We start from the raw sequence: 23,392 nt of genomic DNA on the forward strand, positions 1-23,392 counted from the left end.
CGTATAGAAAGCAGGACTGTTCTGCTGCCTGATCTATGCCTCTGGATCGCACAGTGGCCTGTGGTGAGAGACCTTCAGATGTGGATATGCGGAGAACAAATCAAACTATGAGTTTTTTTTCCTGTAACTCAAATGCCATACAAGATCCAGATGTAAAACGTGTGGAATAATATTACATGCCTCATCCATGTTTAAATTCCATGAATGCCAATTTTCTCTCTTTTGTGATTAGCATTCTTTCCTACATTAGTCTAACCAAATGGGTTTGTTGACATGACTCCATTTTTGAAAAATTGTTCAAAGAAAATATACTTGCATATATTTGTCATGTGCTGCTGGTGAAAAGCCGTTGAATTCCCAGCATTTGCAGTGAGACCCTCTTCCAAGTTGTTCCTATCTTGGCTGTGTTTACAGTAGGTGTCAATTAAATGGGTGGCAGAGTTTAAACTCTGGCCTTGTTTGTTGCTGTCTGACATGTCACTTGTCATTCTGACTGTGCAGTGGTTTGGAGGACCGGTGGAAAGGCTGACATCACTCTAAATGGGAGAGGTTGGAGGTTGGATTTTAATAATGAAGAAAATACTGCAGACCTTTTTAGTTCTGTGCGTTTGAGCAATGAGGAATTATATAATTGGGTAAATACAAGTAGTAGTTACAGTCGTTTGAAAGCAACCAGTCTTCTGCACCTCTAAACCCTGAAGCCTTATAACTTTCATTCACAAACACATAGAAAATTGGTCTAAAACGCTGTTATATGCATGAGCTCTATCACAGTCTATCATGACCGTTCACATTACCTAATGTAAACCACTGTGAAGCAGATAGATTATCTCAAGAGACTGGTGCTCTAACCCCTTACTATCATGGGTGTCTATATGTTTACTGAGTGCCTGAAGCAGGTTGTCATGCAAAAGCCACACACCAGCTGGAACATGAGGCCATGATCTAACAATGAGACCCCTGTGTGTGTGTGTGTGTGTTTTTGTGTGTGTGTGTGTGTGTGTGTGTGTGTGTGTGTGTCTTTGTGTGCGAGCTGAAAGCACCTTCAGTGTACTTTTGGCGCTTGCTGCTGCCCTTGGATCTCTAGCCTGGACAGTTAAGACATGTTCCTCTGAGTTTTAAATAGAGCGATTGAGTTGAAAATAGTTCAATCCTCACCACCCACTCCCTTCGCACCGCTCCATATACAAACACCAAAAAGCCCCACTTGCCTTCTTGCATTTATATAGCAATATCAAGCAGAAACCAGAAGAACATCAGGGAATATTTTGCTGTTGTGTTGGACTTTGCTGTTGTCTTGGACAGCAAAGACGGGCGCGTTTGTGTGTGTGTGTGTGTGTGTGTGTGTGTGTGTGTGCTTGTGTGTGTACAAATGCTCACTTGAGAATGTCACTATCTCCATGGTCTCTGTATAGAGGCTTCGAAAGGAACCATTTGTTTGTGCATTTCTCCAAAGCACAGCAGAAATTTTTAATGCAGACTTAACACACTTTCCCTAATTGGTCCCTTGTTTGATTTATCCAATTTTGATGGTGCATTGGAAACAATACTGAGCAGTAATGAAACACCCTTAACAGAAGGTAGGCAGGGAGTAGCCTTATATTTCAGGCTTTGTGGATTTGGATCAAGGGCACAACCAGATCAGCCAACGTGTTGCAGGTTTGTGGAAGGTGGGTGGGGTGGCGAGGGGTGGAGGGGTGGGGGCTGCGGTTGAGGATCTGGAGGGCACACATACAGGGGAGGTAACGTGATCCCCAGAGACCTCCTGAGCATGAGCTCCGAGCTGCCTTTGGGTTGTGAAAGTGATTATCATGGGGTATAATTGTAAAACAGGGACACAAGAGGCTCCCTCACCTCCTGCTGAAGGAATGCAGCCCGCCAATGCCTGTAGTACCCGACCCCCCCCCCACCCCTCCTCGACTCCTTGACCTCCGCCACCCCCACCAACATCTTTGCACACCCTCAGCAGCTGACCCTAGGAGGCCCCATACAGGGGAGCTAGATAGAAGCAGGGGGACCGTCCAAAGTTCTGCCTGTCAGCAGCTGCCCTCTGGCATCCTGGGAATCTGCCCCCCAATGGGTGGGTGAGGACAGGCAGCAGGTGCAGGGTGTTCTGCAGACACCACCTGGATCCCCACCAGACACTCACACCTGATGTTTTCACCTGACACACCTAAAATAAGAGCTGATTGTTGTCTTCCTGGAGATGGAGGGGGGGTAATTGGTAACTTTCGGACAAATAGCTCAGGCCCCAGGGATCAGGAACCCCAGGAGCTTTGATGAGCATGTGCAGAAAGAGAGGGTGATTGATCACGGTCAGGTCAGTAAGGGCCACTCAGAGGGCTGCAGCAGAATGTGCCACCCTCAGAGTTCACAATGCCAACAGATGGTACTGTAACATTGGGGTTGGGTTACACTTGTGTATAGGATTCTGTTGTTTATTCACTTTTGGGTTTCTGTGTACACTACTCAGCAACCTGTTTGACCCCGTCTTATCTCAAGCCCATTCAGCTCAACAGCTGTTAGTCTTTTTTTTTTTTTACGAGGTGTTAGTCGTTACATTATGAAGCATTTATTCAGGGATTCATATTTCAAAAGGAACACTTTAGATCACTCACCTAATGTGGGTATCCTTCATATTAACTGTACAAAAACACATTTCACAGTAGAGCTAAGATTTATGGGAATCACTTTGATAATGTCTTAAGTTGAGATGTTTGACCTTTTCAAGGTATTACCTTTTAGTCTACAACACAATGTTCTATTTCGAGGCAATATACCTCCGGAAGACCTTTACTGATTTAGTGGTTTTCAGGCAATGGCCATGAATGTCAGTGATGTTTATTTTCCTTGAGCTCCATGGAAACTTGCCATGTAATGTTTTCTAACATCACAGCACTGCTACCTTCAGGCACTTCACATTGTATCCAACCAGTTTGACTGAAATGAAAATGAAAAAAATGAACCATGTTTGCCATTTCCACCCTGTACTATATTTTCTCTCCTCTGTGTTTGAGTTGTTTTTTGTTCTTGGCAGACCAAGGTTGATGGAAGTTAAGTGTTATCCTTCCACAAACAAAGAAAAACTGTAACCCTATCATCTGGCACTGCAGAGTCGTGTGCACGAGACGGCTTTAGACAAGACCGCTTCAGCTCCCATAGTGGAAGCGGACTAAACAAACCACGAAACAACCCCCAAAATTCATGCATATCAAGACTTTCAGAGGTTTTGCCAGAAAGCTTTAGGATTTTAGAAATGTGAAGCCAAAACCATGTTATTTGGGCACAGAAAGGCATGGTAAATGATGCATGGATGGAGCGTGTACGTGTTATAGCCCTCAATGGTGCGGATTGGCAGAATAACCCACGCCTCAGCATGATGGATCTCTCTTTCCCATCTCGCAGGCAACAGCTTTATCACAGGACAGGGAGCCCTCCACATTTTCCACCAGAGAGAAAAAGACACAGACAGACAGACAGAGAGAAAGGGAGGCAGAACCAGAGCTTTGGAAAGCCTGGGAACCAATAAAAAGAAGGAAGCCCTCTCCTCCTGGGTCCTCTGTTTTCCGTTTCGACTGTAATGTTTTCTCTAAAATGGGTTTGCCACATATTCAATTCTTTTTCTGGCACACATCTCCGTCCTGTATTTCAAGTCATTGTAAAATTAAAAAACATTAAGTATTTACTACTGAAGTAAGTTGGAGGTTCATCTTTCCAGCTCTTCACTTCCATTCACTCTGCAGGAAAGTCTTTAGCTCTTTTCAAGGGCCTTTTTTAGGTCCTGCTGGCCAAACATGAAATTGTTTCCCTTTGGTGTCCTTCTGCCTCTGTGCTCAAAGGCCTGGACTCTGACACACTTGCCATGTGTGTTATCTGCAGCTGCCTGTGTGGTGATAGGATGGCACCAAACATCCTTTTTCTCCCTCGCTCCACCGGGGCATGGCCAGTGCCAGCCGCTTTGGCAGAGTCTGCCCTCCAGGCATGGGCAGAGGCCGTGCCAGGACTAGTGGAGATGGGCAGACGGCACCTCAGACACAACCTCGATTTGACTGCCCAACCTCTGTCGCCATGCAGAACAGAGAATTATACTGTAGCTAAGTTTGAGCCGTAAGTGTGTGTGTGGCTTTGGAGTCCATCTGAAATGTGGGATTGGCATTTTTCTGGCATGGCTGGCAGAGAGGCCAACACATTATTTCCTTCAGATGTTCTTTTCGAGCTTTCAACACTCATGGTTCCTTTTTTACTTCCAATGTATTCTGTATACTCCTGCAAGATGATGAACAAAGAGTTGCATGGTGGTGGTGAGTGAAATAAAACATGCTGAAGATTAGGGTTTGGCAGTGCTCTTGCCTCGGACCAGAAATCCTGCACAGTTTTTAAGAAGGCTAATAATGGAGCTGGTGAACGAGGAGAGAAGGACAGAATGCCGTCTAATCTGGCTTGAGAACTATTTTATTCCAACAGAAGCACCGCAGATCCATTACATGTGCCGCATTGAAAGCTACCTGGTTCCTCAAGTGGAAATCCAGCTGTTCAAACAAATGCTTTACATAAAATCTATTGTATTCCAAAATTGAAACGTTGCATAGCACAAAAGAACCATTCACAGTGTTCTATAAGAGGATTTTTTTTTTGACACATTATCAGTGAAAGTGCGACACACATATTCCACGGACTGTTACAAAGCGAACGTTTACCCTCTATTTCTCATTCATAAAGACAAACAAGAGGCATTGCAATCCCAGCTGCTCTGCCTTTTTTCATTCTCTCTATCATTTTACTCGTTTGGAGGAAAGATGGCATACAGCTTTTACTAACTCCCCCAAGTGCCATGCGGCATGATTAAAGAGAGGAATGTGTTAGAAAATGAGTTTGCCACCCCGTACCCGTTTATTGATAGATGGAGTGCAACAGCACAGCCTGCGTCTTTTTGCATAAAGATGGAAGAGGGTGATAAAGGGTGTGTGTAGCGCTCAGGCCGTGATTGATATGCCCACAGCGGAGTGCAGGGAAGCCACCCAGTAATTCAATTAATCTTAACCTGAACACTAGTAATTGCTAATGTAACTAGCTCCGACTGTACATTAGACAGGAGGGAGATTGCTGTCATAGGAGCATGTCCTGCTGATGGAAGTAGGAAGGAACATCCTCGGTGCTCTGGAGTTGCACAAAAGGTCTCCGTTCACCATTATCCATTCTTCTCCTAAAGATGAGGATTTGCATGTTAATGAGAGGAGCAGAGAACCGATTTCCTCAGCTTGGACCGATGCGATTCTGCAGAGAGATGGAACATATTAAGGAAGTTATGGATGCAGGAAAAGCTGATATGCGGGTCTTCCTGGTAGACTCATCCTCCCAACAGAATCGTGTAGCTATGTGTGAAACAAGTGGACACTTAGCAAGGCACAAAGCACCAGTGTGGCTTGCAGGTGTCGTCTTTATTGGGTTCATTGATGGGAACAGATGCTTGTTGAAAATTAGAGTCATTGTTTTGTGTTCTTTTGTGTCCTGTGCCTCTTGCATCCTGTAAACAGATGCCTTTGGATTGTCAGAAATCCTTTGAACACACCCTGAGATATTGATCCTATTGTTTTGTGGAAGGGTACAACAGTGGTTTGGAGGTGTTGACCCGAAGAGACAGGAAGACAGGGCTTTTTATGGGTTGGTTTTATGCATCCTCTGGAAACTGGACACCTTGAGAACAGTGGATAAATCAAGTTTGCAGTAAAATCTATTTTTCTTACCCTCCTGTGTCTCATTCTTTTGCCACACCTATTTCTTCTTATCAACTGGCTTCCTGTCCTGCCCTGAACAAGCACAGCATTAGTTCCTGTCACTGAGTTCGAGCTGGATCGCCGAGCTCTGGAACGGACGCCAAGTATTTCTGAAAATTGATTCTGTGACATCAATACCTTTTTGTTTCATTTCTGCGTTATTGCTGCGTTTTTATTTATGCAGCTGGCTAGCTGTGGGTCGGCTAAGGTCAGTTTGGACTAAGGGTGTAACAACAGTGTCGAGCCTGTGGGACTTGACATGAGCCCAAGTCATTTTAACCGTCAAACATGTGGTGGGGCCGGGGCTTATTATATCATTATGTTGTCAGGGCAATTGTTTATCCTGACATCCTCATCTCACACAGAGACGTCGTCCTCTAAAGCTTTATCCATTATGATCAACAGGAGGGGGAAGCTGGCTATTTAGAACCGAGCATCAGACCAGACGGATCTACAAGATACAGCACTCAAAAGTCTTCTCTAACAAGATGGCTGTGTGTTCTTCACCCACTGTAGCTCCCACCGCCGCCTCCTCGAAACACGCCCCCATCAATTATTAATCCAACCAATTAGCAGGGCTGCATTATTCACCAGGAAGCTGTGATCACATCCATTAACAGAGCTGCCGCGCCTCATTGTGGCTCCCCCATGCAGCCCCTCGCACAGCCCACAATCCCCTACCCAGTGTACATATTGGAGCCCAATATGTCAAATGGAGCCCCCCTTTGCCTCCAGTATGGGAACCTGTATGACCGCGCTGAGGAATATAACGTAATATGTTAATTCACTGAAAAATCCCCATTACATCAGGGGATTTTTTAAGTTTTCCAGCCTGTGGCACATATTAAGTATTATAGTTTTGTCATGCAGGGACCCACCTAAATCAAGAAACACCACATTAGATCAGTATTGTCCAAAATTTGCTTTTCATTGTAGCTTTATCACTTGCTGATGGAATTCTGAGTTTATTAAGCCTTCCCAATTTAGCTCTGATGAGGAATTAGCGTTTGCTGTCCTCCCACCGTTTCCCAGAGTCCGACTGCTGTCACTGGGATTTATGGAGCCTCGAATCCTTGAACGAAGTCGCTTCCTGTTTTTCCTGTGTTTACCGGACACACGGGCGGGCAGCCGCGCGTTGGATAAAAAGTGATTTATTTTCATTTGCTTATCTGCTTAATTGATGTCCCCCAGGCCTCCCTGACAACCATAATTTCATTACACAAACAATTTAGAGAAGTTTTATTAACACAAATGAGAGTTCGGGGCCCCCCTTGTTTTGCATGTTGTTCCTCCGTATTTGGAGTCACGCTGTTCTTCACATTGACTCTTGTCAGCCTGAGCGCCCATAAGTGTCATTAATAACCACTTTCTATCACCAATACAAATTAAAGAGAAAATGATTTTAATTATTAGTCTGTCTAGTTATCTCCCTGGTAAGTATTTCCCTCTGACAGTGAATGTAATGCACACCTTTCCAGGGGGAATCTGAACATCTGAAGAGAGGAATGGTAAATCTCTCTTGAAAAGCTCACGGCTTGCCAAGCAGAAAGCATGAAAATGTCCTAGTATGCTGTTTCACATTGAAACCTGAGTGGAGTGAACAGTGGGTAACTAAATAAAAACCAGAGAATAACTTGGCCGAGGCTGGAGATCCCCCCCCCCCAATTTCTTTGTTAGCAGGGGAAACATTTGCTTACAGTAAGAAAAAGTCAAATCCAATTATTTTGTGATAAGCTATGGAATCAGTTTTAATCATGTTTTTTTTTAAATTAACATTTTCTGTCGTTTGTCATGAAGCTGATTTCACAAGTGTTGTTATTCCGCTTCGACAAGAGTAGTTTCCTTCATCATTGAGTGTTTTGAAAATGTTATTGCGTCTTATTACTTGGAGGAAAACAACTGCCCCGTGCTTGAATTATATACTAAGACAGTCAGAAAATGTCTGTTTCACACCTTAGTGAGCTGTAACTCATTGGAATGAACCAATTGGTTTCTGATTTAAAATACTTGCCCTCAGCCAGATTCTCATTATGGTCATTGAGACGCAATTGTATTGATTTTGTTTTGTTTAGGATTCACCAGAAGCATTGATTTGTGTGCCTGCTGAGACAACTGTGTGTAATTAGGCTCATATTGTCAGGGGGTCGCCCCAGTATCGCCCCAGCTGTAGTGGTCCCCAGTGATGCTTCTGTGCTTTCCTTTCCCTGTGAGAGCTAATGGAGAACCCACATACACATACATTGGAATGCACATATATCCGTTCACACACACACACACACACACACACACACACACACACAAACTCGGTGGCTGTAGTGGGCAGGTCTGTTTCTGACATACCATTCATTACATCATATTATTTTCCACTCAGCCTAGCAGCACCAGTGAATAATCTCTTTCACTGCCCTGTTTTTGCTCTTATGTTTCTTTTCTCTTTCTTGTATCCAACTGGCTTTTAACAGGGTCGGCTCTGGCAAGGCGTAAATCCAGCAGGAGGGATTTCCCTCGCCCACAAAGCTTTCACTTCTGGCATGGAGTGCCACTGCTCGTTTCTAGCTCTCCCTGATGAACTCTTGGATGCACATTATAGTGAAATGGCCCTTTATAAGAGCTCTTTTGAGTCTCTAGGTGAATGTACATGCATGCACATGCAGACGCACACGCACAGAAAAGAAAAACAAAATACCTGCACAACACACTGACCCATAACTCAAACACTACAGTTTATATGCACACAAACACATAACACACATAAACACACACACACACACACACACACAAAGCAAACACCCTCATATAGTCATGCATTCAACTCCGTGGCCCAATCTGAGTTGCTTGCTACAGATTTTACTTTTACCTCACCTCCATTTATTCTATAGGTTTACAATTGCGTTACAGGACTGTAATGTAAATGCAAATGTGATTGAAAGTGGTTCATAATAGTTTCCATTCAATTGTCATGAATATGAATGGTGTTAATATGCGTTTCGTTCTGGTTTGCTTCTTTTCTCAGTAAATGTATTCTCTTGAATGATCGTGTACACCCAGCCCATCCTCATGATTGTCTTTACACTCTATTTATTTATTTTCTAATTGTGATTTGGATGGCCCATATTTATTCATGCCATGGCCTCTGTCTGTATGTAAGGCACATCCGTCATTCAAGCCTGGCAGAGTTTGACTCAATAACAGCGCAAATATTCAGCCATTATCTCTCTCCGGAGCACTCCCTCAATGTTAATGTGTTTTTAGGACGATTACATCAACGTGAAATATTGAAAAATAACCCTCTGATTGATAACATGAATCATCAAGCCTCTGTCCCCTCCCCCTTGAACACCTCATTTACCATCTCCGTGGCAACGTGCTGGGAAGCTGCCTACGTGTAATCACCTGCTCGCATGAGATCTGGTTATGGCGCTGGCTGGGGAGAATTAGGACATTCGTTATTGGACTGATATGGGCAAACAGCTGCAAGGGCCGTGCCTCCGTAATGCCATACATAAATACACCGCAGACCTGCTCGTAAAAGAATGAAGTGCAACATCCCTCATGCAGATAACTGTTAATCTATAGCCGTTCATGTAATAGAGCCTTTCAATCAGTCATTTGGCTCTGCTGCAAGGGTTAACCCTTTGAATGCTGGGGGTAAAAGATTAAAACAAGGCCTCAGTTGTTTTTCACAATGGCCAACTAATTTGGATGTCCTAGCAGCGGGCAGAGCTGCGTATCAGGCTTATGACCTTTGCCATAGATCATTTTCTCTCTCCCATCTTTCCTGTCGCTCACCATATTATCAAAACACAGCAGATTGCTTGAATACAGTGAAAGAGCCAAAGCTGACCAACTGATGTTTTGAATTATTTTGCAGAGGCACATCATTTGCGTTGGTGGTTTGTGTCAGTTTTGCCTCTGTGCTCCAACTCACTTTCCAGTTTCAGCAGAGCGCCGTTTTTAGCAGGAAGAAAAAAGAAAGCCCGTGCTACACTATACGCATTGTCCTAACCCCGACAATGAGGTTCTGCCCTGTAATTACGTTCTATTTCTAAAACCATCCGTCTTTTCTCACAGAGAGCTGACAAGCTAAAACATTAGCACGTTGTCAGCGGCTCCTCAGACGCTGCAGCTCTCGGTTACACTTCACATTATCTTGCACCCTCAATAGTTCCCAGCTCCCCAGATGGGGTTACCTATACTCTGCAGCCTAGGGAGGAAGAGGAGGTGTTTTCCTGTGGCACGGTCAGTTTAGCTCGGCCGCAACGGGGCCTCCTTGTTTCTCACTGGGGGTCTTTTGAATTCTGGGTCAGAGCTCAGCCCCGGGCAACCGCCGGCTCCGCTTTAGCCATTCTGTGTCTGTTTTACCCACTGTGACACTCTACAGCGGGCTCGTTCGACGCCTCATTTTTCACCTTTTCTTTCAGCGACAACCTGTTCCCCGTCCCGCCCCACCTCACCCGGAACCGCTCGCAGGCAGCGTGAGCTCGTGCAACTGGTGCTGATAGCGTGGCGACCTCACACACCTCGAAATCACCTGTTCGTTATGCGCGGCACTGCTGCCTCGACAGAAACGAGCTGCGCAAAGTTCCATTTTCCCCGGGCTATTTATTTAATGGATAATGCAAGGGACGCAAAATGGAAATCGCGCATTCGACCATGTCGTTAACCCCGACTCCTCCCTGCCTGCCTTCCCTACGCTGCATTTATTCTCATCCCTGGTGAGCATAAATCATTTTGGTAACTTGTTATTACCAAGCTCGTTATTTATTCTGCCCAATGTTTAAAGAGAAGCAAAAAAAATAAAAAATCCTATCAAATATTTAAAGCCTCTGGATGCGAGTAAAGGAGCAGAATCTTCATCTGCTTCTGTCTGTTTCTCTCTGGCACGACAATCTAGGAAAAAAACCCAGAGAGATTCTGCAAGCCTGTATGTAATGAGTTTATGTCGAAAGGAGCGATAAGAGGGAGCTTTTATACATGCTAATCTCTGCCCCTCTCCGCTTCTCCTGTGGCGGCAGGACGGCACGAAGGGTGAGGGGTTGCTGGTGTGCTCGCCGTGGCTTGGCACAAAGATGAGGAAAACGATGTGATGTTGCCAGGCGCTTTGTATTCTGAGCCTAGGAGGAGAGAGAGGCAGGGAGGGGGAGAGAGAGAGAGAAAACGAAATAGGAAGAGGGAGTGAGGAAGAAAGAGAGAGGCGGCGAAGGATGGAGGGACGCAGAAGAAGAGAGAGAGAAATGTGAGAAAGGGTTGAGAAGGAGGGGAAGAAAGTGAAATAGAGAGAGAGGAAGGGAGTGAGATGAGTGGAATAGGAGGGCGGGCGGGAAGGAGGGGGAGGTAGACAGAGGAGAGAGCATGGAGACAGTGTAATCACTTTTACACCCCCACTACTGCTGTCTGCCTGATGCTTGACTCTTATCCCCAGCCTTCTCCTCCTTCCCCACTCCCAATATCTCACACTTTCTATCTTCCTTTCTTTTTTTCCCCCTCTCACTCAGTCTAAACAGAAACCTGAGCTTGTGGGTTATGGGTATATGTGCTGCGCTGTCTGCTATCTTAACTTTTGTTCAGCTAGGTAATGTTAGAATCTCTTGTTAGACTTCATGTGCTCCCATTCCAATACCATGTTTAAAGTTAACTGTCAAATATTTTCCTTTCATTACATTACAACTATCATATTTCATATGGAAATGATGTTTTACTGCCTCTTGCGTTCCGTTGCCGGGTCCTGAAAGAAAGAGAACAATTCAAAAATTGTAATGCAATTTAGTATGAAACCGACACCAATTCCCTGCCGTGAGGTGCTCCACACTGACCGAGAGCAAACTACAATGATCTCCTGAATTCCCAGGGAGAAGGTCTGGCAGCTCCTCTACTCCACCTCTGTTGGCTAAGATACTACCTGACTAATTTTGGCTTCTCGATGTTAGCCTTTGAACAGAACAATGGGTCCTTTTCAGAAGTTGTTCTATTTTAGAAAATCCCAGGCGGTTTGCAGTCAGAGCTCTCAGAAGTAAGCCAACAAGACTAACTTGGGCTTTCAACCTGTCAAGTACTTACTTTAGTTGTGTGTGTGTTTGTGGTACAGTACGATTTGGAGTACAATTACTCCACTGTAAATGATCTACACTGACATGCATACCTTTGCTGTGGTTATAGGAGGGAAATATTGCTGAATATTAAATCAGCTACCCTGCGGCAGTGGCTTGAAGATTGTTGAGTCTGTAGATGTTTTAATTTACTGATTTATGGCTTTGAGGATGCACATAACATCATTTCCAAAAGCTTTTTACAATGCATTGTGTGGCTACAAAGTGCTGTGAAAAACATGCTCTAATTTATAACCTTGCAGCAGCCACACACATACAATCATGCCACCGCCACACCCAGCCCGCCCTCGCTCCGTCTCTCATCTCCTTGCATTGAATCTAGACATAAGACCAAATATTGCGTATGCTGTCATCTTCATAGCAGCTGATAAATGCCAATAGATGATTTTCTTTTCTAGAGATGAATCTAGTCTCACTCTCCTCACCTCTTGTTAATGTAAATTGGAGACGGCAGTGAAACCTTCTTACACGGCCCTCCCTAGGCAACCGTGACACTAATTCATTCATTTTTACAGGAGCTCCCCACTGGATGTTAGCCGACTGTGATGGCGAAACACAAGCCATAGCGAGCCCTACTGCTATGTCCCTCCTACAATGGAAAACAGATGCAGGCGAAAACTGAAACTACTCAGGATTAAAAGTAGCTAAGCATTGTTGATTGTAGGTATGCCAGAGTTTGAAACAAGCTGCAATTCATCATTGCCCCAACCGTCTCTGGGTGTTTACACCAGGATAGGGTAATGGAGCAGCGTTTGATAAGGATATGCTACATTGACAAAAATAATGATACTGGTTTAAACTTAATATGATAACAGATATGCGTGCTGCCGTATGATTAATACTGTGTTGTTGTATCTACAGTAGATGCCTTTTTTTGTAGCCGCAGCCATAATTTTGTTCCCCTTAAACGGAGCCTGCCGTTTTGAGCACACCACTGTAACCTGGTGAGCAAACAGTATCATTTAAGCACATCCGTGAGAGTTTAATGACCGTATGCTCCTTTTGCGTATATGAGACATCTTCTCGAGTCCGCTCACGTTTCCCCGCACTGATAACTGTAATGAAACCATCATCTCTGATTTTACAAGACTGTGTTTAATAAGCCCTCTACTGGAATACTTATTAGATCATAGAGGGAGTGCTGAAGGGAGGGCTGACGAACACGGCAGCGGCTGGGCTGCAGCCTCAGTCTCTCCGACAAAGCAACGGAGGGGTGCAGCATACAGACCGTCATGTATGGAGCTGTTTCTTTACTAAACAGCCCAAAAGCAGTGAAAATCTTCAAGAGCGAAAACATGCACGGCCATAATCAAGAGGCTGAACTTATTTGGGCGTTTTCACACCAATGAGAGGAGGAAAATGTCAAATGGGACAAGTGTTTGCTAGTGAAATCAATAACCATCTCTGAGCTAGAGAAATGCTCAGGAATGCTGGTGCCAGTGTGCCTCACAATCTACAGAGAGAGAAGGGGGGGATGGGATTGTCTTTTTGCCAGCCCATCATTTTGTGGCTACGTTCTTAGAAATTCACAGTAAGGATGTGAAACTGGGCTTGAGTTAGAGACGGGTAATCTCTTATCAGACTTTAGCCCTAATATTTATAAATCACAAGCTTTTATGTCTTTTTCTGAGCTGTAATACTTCAATTGCTTCTTCTCCCAACATCAGCAGCGGCACACAGACGGGATCTGCGCCGGCAGAAATTTGGCTCAAACCGGATATCTTTTCAGTGACAGTTTATGTGGTATATTCAGCAAAGACTGAAATGTTTATATTGAATGTTTCAGCAGCTTGAAAATCACCATGGTAATGGTCCCAAAGACAAAAGCCCTAGCCTTTTGTCATGGGTAATTATCGCAGAGCAGTCCCCTCAAAGCCTTCCATTTGGCTCTGAACAAATTCACATTTAATTATGCTCTCATGCTTTTGACACAGAGCTTTTTTTTTTTTTTTTCAAATCACGCTTAAATGTGGAATTTAAATACTCATTGAAATGGTTTCGTTTGAGGCAATTGGTTCTCTGTGAATTTTTTTTTTCCCAGATTATTTCAATACCAGAAACTACAGAGCCTGGATAAAGACGGCTATTGAAAGGCCACTTGAATTTTCCTAATGAAGCCAGCTATATAAGCTGACATTCAAGAAACACAATACCTTGAAAATGAGCTCGAGTATTAAAACCCAAGTTTTAGGTGTCTTATCTGCCGCAAGCCGTTGAGACCCTAAAAAACTGACTTGGCAGAAAGAAAAATAGCAGCGAGCTGTTGCCAAAGCCGATCCCATTGAAGTGGCATCTCCACAAGGCTCTGTCTGAAACTCCATGTAACTCTGAACAAGTGGGTCAGAGAAATATGAAAAAGTAATGTGTGTACTGTGTCTGAGAACCTGCTCACAGAATGCACACCCGGATCCCATGTGCTGACATTAGACACGTGCTCCCATTGGGGTTATGTTTGTCGTTTAGGTCTTAAGGAGTCATGGTTTGATAGGACTGGAGCATAAATCGATAAATGCAAAAAAAAAAAAGAAAAATGCTTTCATTTGACTGGAAATGAGACGAGGATGGTCCAAGATCTCAGTTGGGTTGGACTGTACATTAGGCTCATTTTCTGTCTGTGTGTCTCTTTCTTCTCTCCCTTTCACTTTCTCTCCCTCCCTCTCTCCCTGTCTCACTCATCACTCTCTCTCCCATTTCACCCAATCCACTCTTCACTCCACCACCCCGCTCCCCTCTCTGATAATATGCAGTCTGGAGCTGTAAGTGAGTGGACCGTTAGTCTGCGTCTAAAAGGTTTTGAGTTCTCAGATGGTTGGACTGTAGCCCGTAGCCTCTTCGCCTCCCTCAGTCACTCTTCCGCCACAGTTAGGGAGGGTGAATAATTCACAAGCAAGTTGCCACAAAGATAAAGCTTATTTTTCCCCTTATGCAATAAACTGGGGACTCACACTCAGCACCAGGAAAAAAAAGGGCTCCGCTTAAAACACTGCTGATAAATTTATAAGAACATACTGCAAAGCTAACTCTATAAATTTTTTACTAAATCGCATAGCGGTTGTTATATGGAAAGAAAAAAAAACAGCCAATGCTCACTGGCAAGGAAAGTGTCCAGCAGGGAGATTTATTTGCACAAGATTTGATGAAAAATAGAAATAAAAATCCTCACTCTGTTTTTACTTCAGTGTAAGATATAATATTATTCCAGCACCCCATTTATCATCAATTTTCACCCAGTAACACAATTTATAGGTCAGATAATTTGTTTTTTTTCTTTTCCAGCCAGAATTTATGAGTTCTGTAATATTTGAGTATATATGAAAAAATAGAGATTTTCCGAGTGCAGCCAGACAAGAGATCAAGAGATTTCCATGTTGCAGTGGCAAGAGGCCAGCGCTGTTTTTTCTACCCTTGTGTTTGAGGTTAGAAGTCCTTGTCTGAATGCTCTCAGCAGCTTGTATGTGACTGGATCTAACACAAAGGAGACTAGACAACACAAATAGCTGTGTGAGCCTTGTGCTGAGTGTTTTGTACCAGGGGATACACTGGTCCCCGTTTGCCATGTTGCATAACTCTCCGTCATTGTTTTTCCCAATACAACTGTTTGCTTTTGTAGCTTTTGTAATTTTCAATTATTTCAGTATCCATTGTGTTCAGCAAGATCATGTTACGAGTGTCAGCTGAATGTTGTGCTCAGTAAGGTTCACGAAACCCACTCAAATCCTTCTTCTGGAAAATGCACAATCATCAATCTGACAATGAAGTTGTTTTTGTAAAAGCTGACATTTTCAAAGTTTTACATCCGCAGTGACTTTGTTAATCTCTGTTATCTGTGTCCCCAGTGTACTGCGGGGTTCCTTTCCTGGCCCTACTTATTCTTTATCAAAACCTTGTCATTTCCCTGAGGGAAACGGTAGGCCCTGTCCTCCCATGTTTTTTCCAAGAAGAGATGACTCTTTCTTATCTAGTAATTGTGTCCCTCTCAAAATTGCTTCCTACCCCCTACAGTTCCCATGCACCACTCTAATTCCTCCCACTGTTCCCCTGAACATACCCGACATTATTAAGTTTCCTCAAAGTGCCAGTTGCATGAGAAAGAAGTTTTGTTTCATTAACATGTTTCCCACAGAATCAGGAGCTGTACACAACACAACATCCTGTTGATCTTAAAGTAGAACTCCGACCATTTTTGACCTGGACCCTATTATCCCATCTTTTTCCATCATACTGATTGATTCTGACCAAATTCGTGTCAGCTGCTTCACTGTAGAGCTACTTGTATCTTGCTTGCCTCTCTAATACAGCCCTTTAGGCCCAATGGACACCCAAAGCCTTTTTCAAAGTCAAAACTGTATGGGAAACTTTAAATAATTTTCTTGGAGTATGGAGTTTCAAGGACTGTATTGGAGAGCCACCATCCTGGCAAGCAAGAAGAAGGTAGCTCTATAGTTCAAGTTTGGTCAGAATGCAATTTAGACAGGCGTTAACACTGTGTAGCCATGTTGGAGGAGTACTTCACTGTCCAGGAAGAGGAGGGTTTAGAGCTGTAAAGTGCAGGTGGGCGAGGATTATAAATCCATCGGAGGAAAAAAGATCAGGTGGACTGATCCCACAGGACTGAAGCTGTAGGGTCGTAGAGAGGATGCTTATCCTGAACTGGAGCGCATGCTTCTGGGGAGCTCACATCTGTAATCCCTCAGTGATAAATGGCTGGATCTCTCACCAGCCAGAGCAGCTGATGATGCCTGCCACACTGCACTTCTAACCGCTTTTTGCCAGCCCCACTGTATAAAAATAACAGTATGATCAATTGAAAGGGAGGTAAATTTAATTTTATAGCACACCTGTCCTTTTGTCGTTCATTAGCGACTACAGCGGGAACCCCAGAGGTATTTGCAGAGGTTGTACATCTCACATCATATGTCTCCTCTTGCATGCCATTATGTACAGCAGTGCCGCCGGCGCCTGCAGCCGCAGGGCAGGTAAAGGGCTGCAGCAGGACGGAGCAGTAAAGCAGGCCCCAAGAGGAGAGGGCTTTCCCTTCACCACACACACCACACAGCAGTCATTACTCTAAATCACCCCCCCCTCCCCCCACCCCCCCTTCCTCCTCCTCTCTCTCTCTGACCTCCGCTAGCATCCACTGACCTGGAAAATGTCTGGTGAGCCGAAGCCACCAAGAGCGGCGCTGGCCCTCGCTTCCCCTGCAAACAGCAAAAATATTGAGCCAATTACAAGATTATTATCTGGTGGTAGTGGCAGGGGAACACTGTGGGAGTGTATTTATGCCTGCCAGGGCTCCCTGCTGGAAGAGGAAAAATGAATCAAAGGCATGTGGGGGAGAAGTGGACAGCACTCATGCCCACTTGCCTCTATGTCTTTACAGCTCCCGTCAATTGACAGACATTGGCCCCAATCCAAGCCCTTTCTCAAAGGTCCGGGATAACACCAGGAAACGGCCCATTCTGAGTTGATCGCTTGTTAGTTTGTTTTACTTCTCCCTAATTCACAGTTCATACTGTCATATTGCGCATGCACACGATTTACAGTGAATAAGACCTCATGGTGCATTTAGACGAGAACGTTTTTCGGCATTTATGTAACAGGCAGACGTGAGTCACTGCGTGTATATGAGGGGAGAGTTGAGTATATGAGGTGGATTTGCGAGTGAAATGCGTGCAGTGGGGAAACGAAAGCAGTGATGCATCAGGCCCCTTATTCCGAAGCGGTTATTTTATAGACGAGCGTACAAAGGACGCATTGAGTGATGTACTACACCGTTACCGTGAGCCTTGGAATTTGTGTTTTAACAGGGAATAGAGTTGCCCGAATGAGTCCTGGCATCCGACCCCGCCTAGTTAGTTCCATATGAGAGGACGCTTTCCAAGTACAGCATGTGCCATGTTCTGTCACATACACAATCCTTGCCTATTTGTTTGTTGTGTCATGAATGTCCCAGTCATCTTCAATCTTTTTCATTTTCTCTGCAGAACCTAAATTTAGGCCTAAGCAGTAAATCTGATTTTATGAAAGAGACCTAGGTTCATGTGCCGTGTTTCTTATTTGGATTTGGGTCTGTACATTGTTTCGTGAGTGAATCCTGCTGCCTGTGTTTCATGCTTCGGTGTGCTTAGGGAGTCGTATTTTAACAGCCCGATGAAGACATCAAAGGAGGCTCTGGAACTGCAGTAAATCTCAGGCCCTTGGAAGGTTTGTCATCTGTTACATCACCTACGCTGCCAATAAAGTTTCATTAGAAAGAACTGCATGCTGCTGCTGTAGAATGGAAAGAAATACTCTTGCGTAGTCCACATAAACCCAAATGTTCCTTGGTCCATCCAGTATTAATAGTGAAGAATTTAAGCTCTTTGTCTATATATGTCTCTATGCATGTTTAGATTCAGATGTTTAGAAAAACTGGACATTTTAGTTTCACAGAAGAACGAGGTTGGGGCTTGCCGGTATCTGTTTCACATGACTAAACCCCACATAGGAACACTGAAACCATTCTTCCAATAACTATAAAATTTACATCAACCTGAATATAAGATTGCTCAATGCCTTCCAAACATGGCTTCACGTTGCACACCATAACCCCACACACACGTAGACCACTGACCCCGAAAATCCCCCCCGAGTGCCCCTGCAACGCCACACCGCTGTGAGTGCACAGACCACACAACAAGCAAGATGCAGGCTATCAAATATGGATGCTTCCTTTAGAACAAGCTCATTTCTTTTTCATTAAGCAATAGTGTTCTGTTTTGCATCGTATAGTTGGGGGTAAGCCTGGTGGTTCCCAAACCAGCATGTCGTCAATAAACAGGAAGACACTCAGGAAGGCTACCTGCATGCCAGCGTCTAGGACCCCCCCATTTATCAATAATTTGTCTCCATGTTCTTTATTGACAGGTCAGCTTTGTTACCCTCTTCACACATGGCCTTGGTCTGACCAGGGTTTGGTTTAGAGCGCCACCATACAGTCTGAGTCTGGGCTCTGAGTGCATACTCCTCAGGCAATGGGGCAGAGCTAATGTGAGAGGAAGGGAACCTTGTCCCTCTTCCCCTCCATACAGCTGTAGGAGAGGTTACTGATACCGAGAGCATCGGAGGTCAGGCGGCGGTCGGCGTTGCGGGCGGATGTCAGGACATCAGCACACCTGTGTCGCCGCCCTTGCCCTTATCGACCGCTTCCCTAGTGTCGCCCTCCCTCGTGCTGACCGTGTGATCTGTGGATCCGCTCAGGATACTGAGCCACATAGACTGGATGCATCTGTTGACACTGAGCTGAACGTTTAGAGGCCACGGGAGGCACACCACTGATTGACACATGGCTTTTAATTCTGTCTCATGCACCGCTTTCAACCCACAACTATTCTTAAGCACGGAAAACCATAAATGCGTGATTTCAGACTGATTTAGCTACATATCTAACCTAAAAATAGTCGTTTTGTTTTTCACAATGCATCTTTTCTTTGTAAGAGTGGTAAAAAAAAAACATCTTGGAGTGTTGACTGAGAAAGCGCAAGGCCATCAGTGAAACCAGCCATTACATTCAGCATGACAGCTGGTGTCTTTTAGAGATGCATTCCCTCTGTGTAAAGCTTGGCCCCAGCAAAGATCTCGGTGGCCTCTGTCTCATTTAGTTCTGTGTATGTTAAACGGAGCATGATTGTTTACCAGCCTGTTTGCAAGGCAGAAAAACGCTGCCCGTCACATCGGGAGAAGCGGCTCGGCGGCAGGAGAAAGCTGTATTTCCTTTGAACGTGCTGGTGTGTGCCACCGCGCAATATGCCCCTATAAACGACTGCAGATTGAAGTGTCGAGCCCTCTTCAGTCTCCACTTTGTGCAGAAGAGTTCAGAGGGCCTCCCTCCTTCTGGGTCTCAGTAGTTCTGTCACGGCCAGCAAACTGCATCTACCCTGGGAGCAGCCCGGGCCACTTTGTCAGCGCCAGTTCTGGCTTTAAGCAGCACCAGCCAAGCGGATGAATAATTGAGGCTTGCATTCTGTACTTTGGTGAATTTTAAAGCTGTATTCTGCAGAGGCTCTAAATGGCAGAGGGAGGGCGCGTTAATCATTCATGGGCTGCTTTTACCCGCTTTGCTTCAGGTCACTGTCCTGGAGGCGCCGGGGCCAAAGGAAAGAGGAGAGAGGCGAGAGAGGGAGTGGGAGTGGAGGGGTGTCATGGCCGAATGGATTAGCTTGTTTCTCATCCCCTTTGTGAATCCATGGTGGAAAAGGACTCGGGCACACATGAGGAAATGTTGCCGAGTAAAGTCTGCAACCAAATGTTATAGCTCAGGGTTTGCCCAGTTGAACTTTATTGCTGTAAATATTTGAGGTGGGATTTATGGGTATTCTTTCATCACCAGGGTTTAACTTCATAGAGGCCAACACATTTAAAATATCAGTCTTTATGACTAGTTACTTCACCGTATGCCTCAGCTGCTCAAGTGGAACTGTTTATAACACCTACAAACATAGTCATTTTCCAAATCATGTTTCAAATAAATACAATATGAAAGCATAAACACAGCTACAATTGTGAGGAGTGTGAGGAGAAAATTCTCATTCTCAATATCCACTGGAGGGGAAATTGTGGCGTTGAAATAATTGTTTGATGTTCTTCCACCATTCATTGCAGACGGTGAAAGACAAGCAGGTGATCAATTATGCTGAGAGGGCTGTTCGGCTCAAGTATCAATGTTTTATAACCGGCGATAACATAGTATGTATAGAGATTGACGCTCTTCTCCTCATGTCATATCAGAGTGAGGAATACCCGCTTTCAAATGGGCCCAGGGGAAAGCCCCTCTTGATTTTATAAGCCCTTAGACTACATTAAGGAACACTTGAGGAAGCATCTGAATGCTCTCACTACAAGACTGTCAATACATCCAGAGAAGAGCCTGAGCGTGCTGCTGCTCTGAAACATTTGGTCACACCTCTTGGCAGTTAATTGAGCTTGGAGATACAGACACCCGATAAAGACTAAATAAATAAACTGCTATAAAGAAACTGTTTCAGATGTTATTCTTGATTGATTGGATTATACATTTCTGATGACACAGCCAGAGCTCATCCAGCTGGAATGTTTATTGTAATAAGAGCGGCGGTACAACTGTGAGAGTTGACCAATGTGTTTCAGTCAGGAGTGCAGGTCAAACAAATTCTTCACTTCCTTTTTTTCCTCTCTTTCCACTTTCCCTCTTCTCAGGGAGCTGATGCCCAAGACCCTGGAGGGCCAGATCACCATGGAGAAAACCCCCAGCTACTTTGTGACCAGAGAGGCTCCGGCCAGGATCGCCGCCATGTCCCGGTACACCAAGCTGATCGTGGTGGTGCGAGACCCCGTCACCAGGGCGATCTCCGACTACACGCAGACGCTGTCCAAGAAGCCCGACATTCCCTCCTTCGAGAGCCTGACCTTCAAAAACAGGACTACGGGGCTCATCGACACCTCGTGGAGCGCCATCCAGATCGGCATCTACGCCAAGCACCTGGACAACTGGCTGCAGTACTTCCCCATGGAGCAGATCCTGTTCGTGAGCGGCGAGCGGCTGATCAGCGACCCGGCTGGAGAGCTGGGCCGCGTGCAGGACTTCCTGGGCCTCAAGAGGATCATCACAGACAAACACTTTTACTTCAACCAGACCAAGGGCTTCCCGTGCCTCAAGAAGGCCGAGGGCAGCAGCAAGCCCCACTGCCTGGGCAAAACCAAAGGGCGGACCCACCCGAACATTGACCCCGAGGTGGTGCAGAGGCTACGGGACTTCTACAGGCCCTTCAACATGAAGTTCTACCAGATGACAGGGCGTATTTTTGGCTGGGACGACTGAGTGCGTTTGTTTTCTCAGTGACGCTGAAGACTGTCGACTGTGAAATACGGCCTGAGTCAGCCGCAGCGCCGAGCCTGAGCAATATGTGTCTGAGAGAGGAGAATGAGAGGTCTAATCTGCCCTCAGCGGCACGCCAGATATGCAATGTTTCACTGTTACATATTCCATCAGAAGAGTTGCCTCAAATCCAACAGCAGAGAAATTCATTCTTCTAAAAAAAACGACTGAGTTGTTGAAGGGATTGCATCGTATCTCCCTGCACTATCAGAAGGAAGTGTGGTTTTTTTTCTGTTTGGAAGTCCAGTGCTGTGACAGAAATTACAGTATGCAATGCTTCTGTGTAAGAAGTTTGGGGAAATCACACTGTGTCCTGGGGCTTTGATAAAAGCCCTTACAGAGTGATTTAATGCCATATTTTAAACATACCTAGCTGCTTTCAAAGCTTAACATTTTTGTAGAAAAAAGAATATGAAAAGATAAAAATATATGTATTTTTGAAATGTATTTATTCAAGACTTACACAAGCAGTATGTATGTATTTTGAATAACTCATCAGTGATATTTTGTTATCTTATTATTATGTTCTCCATGCTTCTAGAGTTTTGTTTGTTTTATACTGTACACAAAAAAATACTTTTTTTCCCCCTCATATTCATTTCTGGTTATCCATTCTAATATGTATTTACCATACATGGACAAGTTCCCACACTTGTTTCTACTTAGCTTGCAATTCCAGTGCTGTGAGTTTGTTATTTCAAGGGCCGTTTCCCCACCTTCAGTTAATGAAGTTAATTAAATTAGCAGGCAACGATAGCACTCGCTGTTATCCAAGCAACAGCGACTCCGGTGTAGGGAGAAGACCTCCAGAGGGCCTACCCAAACCATGACTCAAATTTCCTCTACATGCCTCCTTGTGAACTGAATACACTTGATGTCATTGGCCTTCCTTGCCTCGAGGCGATGCTTGTATGGAAGTCTCTCTAAAGCCAGGGAGCCTGAGAACAATGGCAAAGTTGTGTTCCCGATTTCTATCTCCTTGTATTGTGAGCCGCTTTCTCAAAGCAGATGTGCCTCGACTAGACACATATCCATCAGTGTTGTTTGATCTGAGCATCAGCGAAGAACTCGATATTGATTTTCTGCATTCTGTCATCAATCTTACCGTACTGTTCTGATTGTCGTCTACTTAATTTAAAGCCATGTTGGAATTTCTAAGGCACACTTTGAATAAAAGATAAGTTATATGTAAATATTTTGTTGAGAGACCTTAATGATCTTTTCATGTTTTTCCTCTCACTATTTTTTAGGGGGGTATTTTTATGCCATGCCATTCCACACAAATGAATTAATACAATGTAATAGGATACCGCATCCACAAAGTGAAGGAGAGAACATTAAAGTAATTAAAGTGCTGCTCACGCGTCCGACAGGCTCAGCTTACTACAGAGCCGTAAGAGCCGCTGCCTGGCTCCCCTCCTATCTCCGCTGCTACACCTTCTCACATTGTCTCTGCTTATCTCTGTCCAGCCTCCGGGGCAGAATGTCAAAGGAGGCATCGAGGATTTTAAAAGATGCTTTCAATCTGAAAGCCTTATTTTTGGACTCTTGGTGTCGCTGGCAGCTGGAGGAGTCGGTCTTAAGGGAGTGGTGCAGTAGCACTCCTGGGTCTCGTGGCT

The 23,392-nt window shown here is 44.7% G+C and overlaps 1 protein-coding gene across 1 annotated transcript in view; it reads left to right on the plus strand.

Moving 5' to 3' along the window:
* Window positions 1-22,929, plus strand: part of LOC139642699 (heparan sulfate glucosamine 3-O-sulfotransferase 3A1-like) — a 28,184-nt gene extending 5,255 nt beyond the window's left edge. Inside the window, exon 2 of the mRNA XM_071517656.1 lies at window positions 21,095-22,929. Coding sequence (XP_071373757.1) covers window positions 21,095-21,716 — 622 coding nt within the window. The 3' untranslated portion in view covers window positions 21,717-22,929. The remainder of the gene's footprint in view (window positions 1-21,094) is intronic.
* The last annotated feature ends 463 nt before the right edge of the window (window positions 22,930-23,392 follow it).

Source organism: Centroberyx affinis, unplaced genomic scaffold (genome assembly GCF_046629955.1).
Source record: "Centroberyx affinis isolate AG114_WGS23_722 - 3 ecotype Tasmania unplaced genomic scaffold, CSIRO-AGI_Caff_v1 ptg000511l_1, whole genome shotgun sequence".
NCBI lineage: Eukaryota > Metazoa > Chordata > Actinopteri > Beryciformes > Berycidae > Centroberyx > Centroberyx affinis.